General features: G+C 27.8%; 1 protein-coding gene across 4 annotated transcripts in view; it reads right to left on the minus strand.

Moving 5' to 3' along the window:
• LOC108747818 (TGF-beta receptor type-1) overlaps nucleotides 1–15,549 on the minus strand; it is a 34,002-nt gene that overhangs the window by 8,170 nt on the left and 10,283 nt on the right. For 3 of the 4 annotated variants that reach the window (XM_018485641.1, XM_018485640.1, XM_018485639.1), the window contains exon 3: nucleotides 2,929–3,137. In XM_018485641.1, coding sequence (XP_018341143.1) covers nucleotides 2,929–3,137 — 209 coding nt within the window. The remainder of the gene's footprint in view (nucleotides 1–2,928; nucleotides 3,138–15,549) is intronic. The other variant, XM_018485642.1, reaches the window with a different exon arrangement.

Raw genomic sequence — 15,549 nt, forward strand, 5'->3', positions numbered from 1 at the left:
TAATACCGGAAAAGTATTTTAGGGTTAACGTACTCTCAATTGTATGTGAAATGATAAACTGTGTGGAATGTCCTCGAATTTTTATCAAATTTTGTTCGCGTTACAAAATTCACTGGCACGTGTATAATTGTATATACATATAGACAGACTAGTATTATCTTATCTATACGTAACGTACACAAAACGTACGTTATCTGCATCCTCTCTTTATTACGAACAGCAGATGTACGAACAGAAAATGACAGTATACATATATGAGTGCACAATTCAATAACGTTGTCGAAATATGTACATACATTTGATATCTAGTAGAAAGTAATTTTAAAAAATTCACTTTTGAAATAAATAAATAATAAAACTATTTATTTTAAAATAAATAATTTAATTTAAAATAAAAAATAAACGTTTAAATTAATAATTAAAATTAAATAATTAAGTTTAAATTTAAACTAATTGTTATTTGAGTCATTTTTATTTAACATTTGAATATTAAAAGTTACGCAATAAATATAGATCAGTACTAAATTTAAAACATTATGATACGTTATATATGCTTATATAATCTCAAACATTCTCTAAAGATAATTATGAATTGCTTAATTTATATCTCGCATTATGTAACGAAACAGCAACACCATTCTGTAATAACAAAATATCGATTTTTATTTGATAAAATAATCGTTTAAAAACAAAAAAACCATAAGGAACGCGATCAGGATAGAGAGAACTGTCGGTCGATGCAGCCATTCTGTCCATTCCTTGTCTTGTCAGCTTGGCACAAGCAAGATAAATGACGCGAGAACATGAAACATGGGGGAATACAGAGGAGAGAGTGTGGTGTGAAAAGTGCGCGCCCAGACAATTCACAAAAGCGTAGAAAATCGATAATCGATACCCCGCTTTTCTCATCATTGTCGCACGCATGCCTTACCAAGGTTGCCATCGGAAAAATCTTTTTCCCGCTAATTCATGATTCGCAAAACAAAATGCTGAAGCGCGACGAAACAATGACAAATTTATATACGACAGAGAAAATATATTTTTTTAACTAAATTAAGAAATTATAAAAACAAAACAAAAATGTAAAAGCAGTAAAAGTCCAAAATGTAATTAAGAACTTTGTTTTGTAATCATGCATTATACAAAAAAGGTATATGAAGGATAACAATAGAAGTTAACCATAGATTTGATTCCGGAATATATAAATCTGCCATTGTTTTTAAGTGCTATTGACATTAAAGCTTCAAAAAATTTCGCAGATTATTTGTCAGGATTCAATGGCTTATTTAAATTTGTAGTTCTTTTCTCACTTTCCAAACTTTGTTGCGTCATTGAGCACGTGAATCAAGAGTTTTAAATGCGCGCGTAAATTATTACATAATTTATTATATAAGTTATACAACAACGTGCTTATAAAATTATCATAAGAAATAAATAATTTAACAGATGGATTATGAGTTAATTGATTGTAGACTTGTCAATTAGTCAATTTAGAATAATTTGACATCTCAAGACATTGATACAATTTCAATGTTTTTTAAAAATAAATTTATCGTTTATATATTAAACACTCAGAATTCAATTAATAATTCATTTATTTAATTTTGCTAAGTTATCAAATGCTTATTACACGCGATAGCTGTTGTTAGTTATCCGTGCAAATCATCTTGTTGCAACTCAATGATTACAAAGGCAAAACCAATCGCTTGCATCATATCACGGACGGCTGATCCATTCAGGACGGACAAGACAGGAAATGCATCCGACCATAAGTTGCTTTGTCTCGATAAACTATATTACAAAATAAACGATAAATTATATTACAAAATAAACGATATAAACTATTTTAAAAATGTAGTAAGTGTTAATAATTTTATAAAAATAGAAATTTAAAATACACAATAAAAGCTTTAATTAAAATAAAATATTCATTAAGCTAAAATTAAAATATTAGAATGAATCATTAATAAAAAATTATAAAAACAAAATATAAATTTTTAACTTAAAATTCTACTTAAAGCAAAAATATTTTATTTAAAAATGTTAATGCAAGATGTTTAACAGTTAAATAAAAAATTTTATGCTACATTTAGAGTAGTAATAAAATATTTAGAGATATAAATGAATTTTTTTTTTAATAATAAAAAAGAAGTTTTTAGCAGTGAATAGCAATTAATATAGTAATATAATTATTCAATCTTTTATTACATTAGATTATATTACATTCCACTAAAAAAAACATAAATTTAAAAAACTATATCTAAATTTTTTCATGAAAAAATGTAAAAGTTTATATTGTAAAATTGTAAAGTTCTGATAATAAAATCTACCATTACATAATATAGGTTTCTCCTAAAATATATAAAATCCAAATTAAATAAATAAAAAGCTGGAGTTAAAAGACTTTCAAATAAATATAATTAGACCATATTATTAACCTGTTAAATTGGTTATCGAATATTAATAGTATTTACATTGTACTAATACGATTAATCTAGTAGTAGTAATCTCTAACAAAAAACATGTTTTTTTTAAATATATTTACTGCAGAAAAAATATCTTTAAATAAGCTATAATTAGATTACACAAAAACTAATACAATAACTTTATTAATAAACACATTCTAATTTTTCGTAATTATTTTACAAATAATCTTTAACACATATTATTTTAATAAACAAATTACTACCAATTTTTTACTCGAATCATAGAATGTTTACAATTTCCTTTCAATTTTTACTTAAAAAATTTATTTCTTTTATGGCTCAAATAAATATTCAGTATTTCCGCCATTGAATCCTTCGAATTTTATGATCATTTCGTTTTTGCCAGTATTTGCTCATTCAGCGGAGAAATGAACTTTGCAGCAAGAGCAACCTTGGAGGCGAGGAATCTCGCGGCAGCCGCTTTAGCTGCAATTTATTGTACCTCCTCCGAGGTGGTTCGTAAAGCGAGAATTCGACCGACCTCTGGACTCGTAAGTAGGAAAGGAAGGCCTTAGATCGCGATTGCAGTAGTCAGAATGATCGCAACAAGCGACCACGAATTCGATGCCATCTCGACCGCGCAGCGTATTGTTTGTGGTGCACCAGACAGAGTACTCAGTATCCGGAAAGAAGTTCATCTTATTGTAACACCTGGGAAAACAATTTACATAACGAGTACTGCCGCGGACCAGACTATGGCGTTCATATCGCCGAAAAGTGGAAACAATCCACAGCTGCCGTAAACTGTAAACTGATGTAATATCTTTATGGAAATAGCGGATAAATCAGCGGATGTACCAGCAAATTACTGGAATAAGATTTTGGTAGGATAATATCCAATTGAGATAAAGAGGAATAAAAAGGAATACTAATGGCAGCATTTTAATTGGCTCAGTATGCTACGACGCAGAGTTTAATAAGCTGCAGAAAAATAATTAGCATACATTAGACTTGATTGCATTAGATTTTTGATTGTGATTAATCTATTTCCTTTTTCATTTATATTACAATTATAAACGTAATTTAGAGACACAACTCAAAATTTACAGTTGTAATTTGTAACGAGAAGAATAATTATTAATCAAAAAACTAATTAACCGAAGCAGTCAATGCAATTAAATCTTTAAAAAAGTCTGTATAAATTTAAAAATAAGAAAACTATAAAAGTATTATAGGAGAACAAAAAGCAATTAAATTTAAAAAGTTTTATATTTCAATAATAATAAAGTATATTTTATTTAAAAAATTAAATATATTTAATAAAAAATTGAAAAACATTACATTTTTAAAAACACCACATTTTCCTCAGTTGCATACATATGTGTAAACTAGTATAATAAGAATATATACAGCATTGTATAACTTTTGTATCAAAGTTTCACACGTGCATATATTATCTAACAAATTCGAAAATTATTTTCAATCTCTAGAGAGATAATTAGATATTCTTTTTTTTTCAGAATTTATGAATTTGTAGACATTCTGATGATATATCTTAAATTAAATTTTTATCTTAACAAAATCAATTTAATATAAACTAGAAAATTTTCAAGAATAACAAAACTTTATCTTTCAATTTATTTTAAACTTCATTTAATATTAAACACTAGAAAATTTTCACAAATTTTAATTTTGCAAAAAATTAATTTTGTCGAATAATCTTGCTTAAAAAGAAAGATACATAAAACAATGAATAAAATAAATTACTAAAGTTTATCAGGAAATTCTAAAACTCGACGCAATTCTTACAATACATTGTACATTAATTAAAATCCGTAAAAATATTGATATTACACTTTATAAACAGGAAAAAATGTCATCTATTATCCTTTTAAATTTTATAAAAATATTCAACATATACAAAGATAAAAAATATAATACATAAAGTCAGAAGGCATGCAAAAAAGTAAGTAATAGTATTTTAATCCTACCCCAGGCAGAACACATATTCATAATATTATACGACGTCTTCACTTTATTTTGCCAGTAAGTGACAATAACTTATAAATGACTATGTCCTTATGATATTATGACTTTTTGTGTTCTACTTGAGGTTTAATCTTCACAATCTCAAAAAAATTTTTTAAATATTGTAAACATTAAAAAACTTGACATGAGTTGCAAAAGATGCAATATAATAATAAAACTAATTAAAATAATTTTAAAATAAGTATACCAATGAGGGAATAAAATATTAATTTAATCATAATATTCTTTTGTATAAAAATTGAATTTCTCATGTCAACTTTTTAAATATTACTTGTTATAATAATAAATAAAGTCATTAAGTATGTATAATACATTTTTGTTAACATTAATAAGAAAACTGCGAATTTTGCAGAAAATCTGAAAATTACTACAGGAGGCGGGAAAGATATTTACAAAAGCCTTTCTCATGTGGGTCACGCTATCAAAGTTACTTGGGACAATACTGTCGTTAAAGAGCGCAGAGAAGAGAGCTATGACAACATGCTACCGGTCCTTTCCGAGTTCACTCAGGAGAATTTCCGGCATACGAAAAAAAAATACAGGAAAAATCACCTTGAAGCGACTACAAGCTCCGAAGGTGGCAAACATATCGGTATCACAATAGCGTTACAATAGCGTATATTATCTTATCCAAATTCATTATCTTGTTCATTATCTTATTTTTTAAGTATAGATGTTGTTTATTTTATATTAATTTCAACATGAATTTAATTTTGAGATCCATTAAGATGTAACTAAAGAAGTAATAAAAAATAATAAATGTTAAATAATAGATTAATTACACTTTTTGTACTCCTTACTGCGTAAAACAAGCTGTATCGTATTCGTATCGTATTCGTTTTAATGGAAACAATTTACGTATTTATATGCAATACGGTAAGAAAAACGGAGAGAAATAATCTACAAAACGCGCAAGCGTAACAGAGACACATAATAACATGTTAATCAAATACTATTAATATTGATAATATACTAATGTAGTACTTTGTAACTGTGACATATATTTAATTAAACATTTAATTCTTTTATAGTAACTCCAACAATGGAACTTTACAATACTTCATTGTAGTTAAAAAATTGCAATATAAAAAAGTTCAGCGTTTTACGCTATATAATAGACGTAATAAACGGCAAAAGAGGACGCGCAAAGCTCATCCGTGAATATGCAAATAGTGCGTCATATATACGCGTCATATATACTACGTCTACTAACGTGTATAACAGCGTGTCAGGAGCTTTCTATTCTTTACACAATATATATAGTGTACATGGCTTTGTACAGATATAGAAACTACACAATGTGCCAAAATCATCGGTTGATATTTTAGAAGATAAATTCTTCAACTAACTTTAAAGTAATCCTTGACTTCTGCATAAACATACAAATATTTTTTAATTTGTAAATAATTAGAATTATAAGAATATAGAGTTTAATAAATTAAGATCCAAAAGATAAATACATAAAGAAATATCAATTTTTTATAGAAAATCAAATAAGTCTCATTTAAGGATCTCAATTGAAAGATTATTTAATATTAAAAATGTTAAATGATATTATTTGAGCTTTCATCAGAAAAAATGGCAGATTAAAATAATCTACTCCTAAAATATCATCAAATAATTTTTATATACATTTTGTATAAAAGTGTAAAGATAACAGTAGCGAGAACGCGACAGACAGCGTGTCAGAGAGGACTCAAAATGATAATGCTCGAGCAAGATAAAGATATATGCATTGGTAGGGACCGTGACGTAACACTCTATTCTGATCATAAAAAAATAACTTACGGCTAGACTAATTCTCTGTTAAGCTATATAAAAACGCTTAACTATTGCTCGAGCCGTTTCTGTTTTATCATACAACAGAAGAAGCTTCATATTGCGCACAAATTTTTTTGCAATGTTAATATCACTTCTCTTATATTGAAAATATTATAAATTATATTTTTATTATAATAAAAATTCTTGAATTTATTTCTTAATAAGTTAGCTCATTTATAAAGAAAAGAAAGAATGTAAAATATCCCTATTGAAGATAGATAATATAACAATATTATTTCTTTGATTGCAAAGATTCCTACAAATGATTAAATTAGATATATTTTATTGTAAATAAAATATATAACCGTATTATTTACTGTTTCAAATATTATATACTTTGAACTTGCAATTAAGCGACTACTGACAATGAGTACTCTTATGCAAAATATATGTCCACGAAATTTAATAGTTTTATTAAACATAATAATTTACCTTATTGTTTAAGGTAGCAATACAAAAAAAACACAAAAATTTAATTCATCAATTATATATATAAGTAAAGTCAATATAATAAAGTTAATTGAGCGTATCAACATCTATGAACAAGACTTTAATAATTTCGGACGTTACTGCGAATAGAGTTGCCCCTTTAACGCTTTAAGTAAATAGTTGCGTGGGATAGGTCAACCTAGCTTCTAACTTGGAAACAGTTTCTTTATCACATACACAACTGCATATTCCGCTTTCACTCTTGTTAATCTTAGTTTAGATATTTTTAGAAATTTTTCCATACATATGCTATATCTACACATTACTCGTACTATTATAAAATAACTAATATCACAAATATCAAGTTTATAAATAATCATGCAACTATATGTTTAATTACACTGTACGACAAAATTTGATCTCTTTTTACATCACGAGTGTGAATAATCATTTTCAATGTATTTTTGTCTTGCACATGAATCCGTCGTCCAAATTTAGCTATCATGTGACAATTTTCAAAAAATATAGTATAAAAATAGCACTGTAGCACTAGCAACAAATTTTCTCTAAATTTCGTTACTGCTACGCAAAAGTATCAACTTTTAATTTTCAAATTAATTTTACTTTTTTTTGATATGATTTTTCATGTATGTATGTAATACATAGAAAAGATATTTTATTCGATCTTAGTATTGCATTTTATCGAAAGAAAAAGTATTTTTATACTTACATAATATAATTAAATTATACTAAATCAAAATATGAATACAATATGGAAAATTGTAACAATCTCATGTTACAAAATGATGTTGAACAGTGTTATTAAACGTTGCCGGGACTTATTGGCACAATTTTTACAATTAAACTTTTTAAATAATTAATTTTAATTAATTATTGTGATTAAAACGTATTGATAAAGAGAACCATTTTCGACATTTCCAGATATGATTCTGTACTTATACTGTGTAGTTTTTATGTAGTTCTGTGTACTTATACTGTAGTTTTTATGTAGTAAATGAAATACAAACATGCTATATTGTAGTCAGCTTTATAACGCCTTTATAATGAAATAAATTGATAAATATCACAGTGTAACTTATATATATAACATTAAATGACTTCATATTAAATTAATAAAAATGTACAATAATAGATATAAAAAGATAGCAGACATATGTTCTTGATAAAGATTATATCTTTTAAAGTTATTTTATAATGATCACATAATAAAATTACAGAATAATTGTTACAGAATAACAAATGTAAACTATTTTAAATGTCGCTTGCTTTAATTTAGAAATATTAAATATAAAACATTTTGTCAGAGTTAAGTTGTACTTTAACTCTGAATGCACTTTTCGTGCGTGCGGTGCAGCAAATCAAGCTAAATATGAGAATCATAGCCCATCCTTACATACAACTGATTTCAATTATTTTATTATAATTTAATGTTGTTACTCAAAATAATATCTCGTATAATAATAGAAATGGTTTTTTAACTAACACGTTACTTTCTCAAATTGAAAAATATTAATGCAACTTTGAAATACTTAAAACTATAAAAATTTACTTGCCTCCTCTTAAATAAACTTTTTTCTTTTTTTATTATAATACTTGTTTAATTAAATAAATCCTAAAAAAGGTACTTATATTATAAAAATGATATTGGAGTAACTTTTTCATTGTTTCTTTTGCCACACACATAAATACATAAACCAATGCCAACTTGCCTCTTATGCCAACAAGCCCCGATCTCTTTTTAAATTGATTAAGCAGATTGGTATGGATCTATAGATAACGAAAAATAACTAAAATTCCGAATTCAAAATACAGCAAGTATATATTTTACAAATCGTTTTGTAAAGATAAAGACATACAGAGAAAAAAAAAGAAAGTGAGAAAGGAAAGTTGCAGCTAAAGCCTGTGCCACCTGCAGAGTTTTCGTAACTTCCAGGTCTGTTTGGACTATACCTTCATTGTTGCTAGGGTGTAGCGGAGGTTTGAGATCCTTATTGCAAAAATCCTCACTGCAGCACTCGATGACGAAGGTCGTGTTTCGCGCTTCGCTCGTCATGCAGAAGATGCGCGGCTCGGGCTGCGACGCCGGCAGGCGTTTATTCACGCACCTTCAAGCCGATTTTGCACCAGTTTCAAAAAACGAGGTGAGGAGAACTCGGGATAGCGCGCACGACGCGTTTGCATCGAGACACGAGATATTAAGGAAATTTGTATTATGCGGTTTCACGGCAAAAAACGCAAACGGGGATCCGATCCCCTGGTAGCATGACAAAAAAGGATTAGCACGCTTCTAAGGCTGCGTTCTATGCCTGTTTCTATTTACCAACATTGTCGATTATCTTCTTATGTTATTTAATATAATTCAAACATGTTAAATGACACATACAAAAAGTAAACGTTCACAAATTAAACTTTTCTAAATTTTAAGATTTTTTTAATGAAAATACTGTATGTACATAATTAGGATTTTTTAAAATTCTTTTCTTATTAATATCTTTTTTTTTTACTTTTGGATTAGTACATATTTTGAAATTTCTTATCTTTCTAAATTTCTTATTTCAAATTTCTTATCTTCTCTAAAAATTTTTAATATTTTGATTTAAATTGTATTGTTTTATTATGCTATCAAAATTATTAAGAATTTTATTAAGAATTTCTCCCAATTCGGTCAAATCTAATTTGTTGATAATACCGACCGACTTTTGTTAATTTGTCTATGTGACGGCAATTTAGTTAATTGTCATTCTTCTTAAGAATTTTTTTTTCAGAAATTGTGTTTGAATAGAATAAATTTTGCTTCACTCTTATAGTAATACGATATTAATGTAAAATTGAAAGTCTTGTTTAATAATTTAATTATCTAATTCTATAATTATATATTTACATATAGTATAAATTAACTGATAGTAACGCGATAATATTTCGCTAGGTACGTGCACAAATTGGGAACGCACCCATTCAGTTATTCCGCGTCACAATCCATAAATGCGGATATTATCGAGGGAACAGGAGATCACCGAGCAAACTCCAGCAAAATCGAAAGAAAAATACTCAAAAAACCGGGAGAGGATGCGAGAGCGGGAGCTAGTAGTCGGGAGGAGCAAATCCGCAACACCGTGCAACTCAACACACTCTCGTGATACCTGACATGTGGGGGTAGCCAGTGGTAGCATATCTTCGTGATTCCTGAAATTCTGCGACTCCTGTCGGGATAGCATCGGGGGCGTACAACGGCGTATATAACGCGGAGACCCGCGTCGACTCGCGACGCGAGTCTTTCTATCGATCGGGTTTGTTCTACTACAGTAACCCCGGCGAACTCGAGAAAAGGACAATCTCGGTTCGTCGAGAAACGCGTCAGATCGCCGGAAACGATCTTTAAAGCAGGCACATCTCGCACATTCTGAACAAATTGAACTCGGCACAGCAAAGAAAATGTGGGTTAGGGACAAACGGTAGACACTACAATGCAATGTGTGTTAGTTGGATCTGTCAAACTTGGCTATAATTCTACGAAAAAGCGCAGTATTCCACATACTTATAAAAATGTTATTCCTTTATGTCTCTCTTGCACTTTTAAACTAATAACTATAAAAGCAACATACATATGTATGATAAATTATTATTGCTGCTATAGTTATTAATGTATGCATAAATGTATGTTTAATTCTTATAAATTATAAGAAATTTATAAATAATTGATTTTATGTAAAAATTATGTTTAGCGCAGAATAAATAAGTAATAATATTGTAAATTAATAATCATTCATAATATAATAAAATTAATCTAATATTTAAATCTATATATAATATTTGAACACTATTCAATGTAAGTTTATAGCTCAAAATCGCAGTCATGCCTTCACATTCAATTTTGTTACTTTTACGTTAATTTTTTATTTCCAGTATAATTTTATAAATAATTTTATATAAATATTTTTTAATAAAAAAATACAATTGATTTCTTATTTATTCAGTAATTCAACTGTCGTTACTATCATATTGAACATTTTTACGTTTTTCTACGTAATAGCTTAATTATTATTGAAAGAACATTAAACAAAACTACTCATTTTATAATGCTCGAAACAATTGCAGTTTTATTAATATTTCTCGGATATAAATGTGTATCATTGTCACGTAAAATTTTATTTGTAATATATGTATGTAAATCGCACTTCGTCGCGACACGCGCGTCAAGGTGAGCTACAATACGCGTCATGATTCGATCATCGTGAATCACTTGCGAACTTGCCGGACACGAAATATCTCAGACAATCTCAGTCGTCATACATATCGTACTGACGCAAATACTTGCTGATTTGCGTGCTCGATCGCGTGGTAATTAATTCTACAAGACGAGCCTCCAAACGGCATTAGTGTGTGCGCCATTAACGCGAGAGCATAGAAAACAGAATCAAAAGTTGCAAACATTATGTCATAAAAAATAAGAAAAAATATTGACTTAAAACAAAAATCAGAATTTATTTATAGAGAATGAAAACAGGAGATAAATATCATCTTAGTCTTTTATGCACAAATTTCAAAAAAATAAAGTTAATTCGATAACTGTTTAAATGTAAAGAAATATTAACACTATTGCAGTATTTTGTGCAATATAAATTATTTTAAATGTAGTAAAAATTATTGTAAACGATAATTTTAAAATCAGATTTGTATTTATATTAAATATATTAGAAAGTATAATTTTACTTTTATTAAAAAAAACAGTCATGCGGAATAAGATTGTTAAAAAAATTGACAAATCTTATTATACATTTTGTGAATAAATTAAATGTATCTACTTTCGCTCTTTTATAATTGAAATTACATAATAAATATAAATAAAGATGTTAAAATATTACTTTACAAAGGATATACAAAAAAGTAAAAACAACATACGATTATTATTTAAAAAAGTAACAATGTTATTCAAAAGATTTTCTCATTATATTTTTTGTTGTCTCTATTTTCACAGAATATTTCACAAAAATTTATGTATTATATTTAGTTAATTAAAATAAACACTCGCACATAAAAATAAATAGATCTGATTCAAATTATATATATATAAATTTTCTAAAGATAAACGTATTAATATAGACATAAAATCACACAAAAATTGAATGGTTATGCGATAATAAACGTATAATAAATATTTTTATTACGTTGTTATTTCTATGAAAAACGGTAATTATATTTTATACAAGGGCATATTTCCCAACAGCAAAAAAATTCATTACCAATGTCATGTAATTTTATTTATTTAGAGATGTTACTTTTTTTGTCGTTTATTCTTGTTATTTTAAAAATCATGCTGTTCACTCGATTTTTGTAGGGTTAATTTATGACATTACATAGTAATGAATAGTTAAATTATGCACACAGGTATACAGAAAGTAAAAATCCTCATTGATCGCGAACCCTTGGAAGAATACCTGAAGATAATTCAGATGAGTTGGGAGATAGTAAAACTGGGTATAAATTCAGGTTGCAGAGGTCTTTATCGCAGCAAATCCGCGAGAGATAGGTACTTGGCTTGCTGTTGCAGAAACGGGGTGCTTCCGGCGGCAGCCAGTTGCTTCGATCGAGGCACCTTTTATAACATCATAATTCTGCTTTAATCCGAAAAACTCGCGCATCGATCTTGATTGATATACCGAAATTCAGAAATTATACATGTATAGAGACATTTTCTTTTTGTGAATGATATGTTACAGGTCTTGCGCCGATTAATTTATAGTTTAAATTTTAAAAGCATTAATTAACTGTTCTTTACAGAAATATAAATATATTACAGAAATATAATTTATATTAGCATATGTATATTATCGTTAATATAAGATGAATTTTAATGTAAAAACTAAGGTTTTTATTATTTTTAACCCAAGAATTTTATTATTTCTCCCTCAAGAAACTATGGTTTATTTATAATATTAATAAACTGCAAATTTCTGGTTTTTCTTTGCGTTATAATTCCAATTTTCTACGATATGCATATATTGATTTTACACATTCTACAATGCAATATATTCTATATGTACATATTTATATATACAGAATATTTATATTTATTGTAGTACTTTACGTAATAAAAAGTCTTAAAAAAGTGATACTTCTTGCTCTATTTTATCTATCTAAAAAATAAGTAAAAATATCTGCGACTTCTCCTTTGACTTTAATTTATTTTTGTTAGATCAATGTATTCTGAAATCTCAACACATACGACGCAAATTCGCATTTGCGACGCGACACGTCAATTTATTTTGCATTCATGCGATCGCATATAAAATTGCCTCGTGCTGCTTTCACGCTATGGCCGGATCAAGTAATCTCGGTCGCGCTATTTTCAATGCGATCTCCGGCCGAATTATCCGAATTATCCGTCTGGCGCATTAAGCATTTAGGAGCCGTCCGCACGTCTGCGACCTCAGATTGTCGCATTGGTCGGACTGTCTCGGTCGATTCTGATTTTAAGAGTGCATCGTTTTCAAATCAGGATCTTATAATCTTTACTCTGACAATTATTAAAATATAAATCCATATCGCGTCTTCGAGATTCTGTCAGAGTGTGTAATGCGTTTACAAAATTCAAAAGTACACACGATTGACAGATGAGACAAAAAATTTCTCGAGACTAATAAATATCAGTACAATTAAATATTTATTTATGAAGAATAAAAAAAAATCAAAGAAATTATACCAAATGTAATAGAAAAAAAATCCGAGTAATAGTTCCTATTTAAAAAGCCAGAAATATCAGAAACCACATAATAATAACTTATATAAGTTATTATTAAACTATACATTTTAAGAATAGAATATTTAACTATTTTGAAAAAAAATCTTATGCTTTGTAGAATCATAAAAAGATACTGCAATAGAGAAGTTGAATTTTTATATTAAGTTTTTATATAAATTATAAACTTTCTGTATGTACAAATATAGTCTCGTAAAAACGCGTATAAAAAATTTTTTTATTTATATAAAATTTTATATCTTATGTATTGATAGAACGTTTCCAGAATAATTGGTAGACAGTATATCTAAAATCAAGAAAATATTCGTTTTTATCTTGCAAATACATTGGAAATAGATTGAAATAATATACACTGATTTTACAAATTACACAACATATTTATACAAATTATCGATTTAAAATGGAAATTATAAAAATAATAAAAATTATGAAATTAAATGTTGTTTAATTTTGTAATATTTTTAAAATAATATTGCGAGACTTCTGCATAGCTATACAATATTAATTACATATCCTCTATAGTATTAGATTTTCGTCCTATATAATATACCATCGAGCATCATCCATGATAAAGAAAATGTCGATCTTCATAAGGTCGGAGGTCGAGTTTACAGTATACTTCATACATACATATTGCGTTATCTTTTCAACTGTTGACCTTTTTGATCATGGCGAATGTTTGCAAGCTTTTCCAAAGCTATTGTAAATTTAGATAAATGCACTTATACATCATTTGCACATAAAGATATTAATAAAATTGCTCTGTCAAATGATAATAACGAATAAAATTGCAAAGCTTGAGAATTAACTTTGCATATTTGCAGAATTAAAGTTTTCGGTTACACAATTTTTGGAGAGATAGAATTTTAAATTAAATAGCAAACATATATATTATTAAAATATAGATTTAAAAAGCTTAAATAAAGCAATTAAAGATAATAAACATTTAAAATAGAATTTAACAGACATAATCCTGTATAATATTACAGTGACTTTATAACAAGTATTTTTTATTATAATTTTCATTCTAAATAAAATTTAAAAGATAAAAGAATGGTTATACAATACTTTTGTCTAAGTAAAGTTATATTATCCTTTTCTTTCTTTTTTATTATTAATTTATAAATGTTTATTTCAGAATAAATCGGTTTGTCAATTATTCAAAAAACAATATTATCAAAAGATTTTTTTTTCTTCACTTTATGCTTCTTAAAAAGAGCATTGAATTGCATTGACTAATGCGTTTCACATTCGTTATAATAAAAATTCATTCATCCGTAATATTTGAATCGATATTTGGGACAATTGTCGAAAGTGCATCGTATAAATTTCATTTTTAGTGATACCTGTTTGTATTTTCTATAATGCATTTAAAAAATGACAGCCCCTAGTTACAACAGCGATGCAGTGTCGTCTCATCTGTTTGGATTGAATTGAAATTTGTATATGGCTACCCCCACGCTTGCGCGTAAGAAACTTCCTCGACGTATTCGAAATCGATACCGCGGAAGTAGGGAAGGTAACATCGAATTTCGCCCCGAGTTTGCCCTGCGATCGATCGCGACCAGAATTTCCTTGGCTCATAACAATCGAACTTAAAGTTTTGCCACGCATCGCAGCGTTCTGTAGCGTTACCAACGCGACGACTAACCGACAACAATAATTCATTTCCGCCGAAAAGGGCGCTAATCATGGTCCGGACGAAAGCGCGGAGTGGAAAACCGGCTAAATGTTCATTCGTGGAAACCAGAGAGCATCGATCGCAATGTTGAATTAACTGATACCACCGAAGGCCGTCGTTCAATAGATATGCTACACGACATTTCTCACGAATGATCAGTGTCCTGAACCGTTAAACACATAAGTTTCATATGTAATAAACATTAACGTAAGAAAATTCTAAGTTAATAGCTATCTAATATTTAGACAATAATCCAATCAGACAAGTGAAATTGTCTCATAAAGATTGTTAATTTAAAATTTAATTAAAAATTAAACAAATTAAGTTTTATAAATATAATAAAGCTTTAAAAAATATATATATAT

The sequence above is a fragment of the Trachymyrmex septentrionalis genome, unplaced genomic scaffold (genome assembly GCF_001594115.1).
Source record: "Trachymyrmex septentrionalis isolate Tsep2-gDNA-1 unplaced genomic scaffold, Tsep1.0 scaffold20, whole genome shotgun sequence".
Classification (NCBI taxonomy): domain Eukaryota; kingdom Metazoa; phylum Arthropoda; class Insecta; order Hymenoptera; family Formicidae; genus Trachymyrmex; species Trachymyrmex septentrionalis.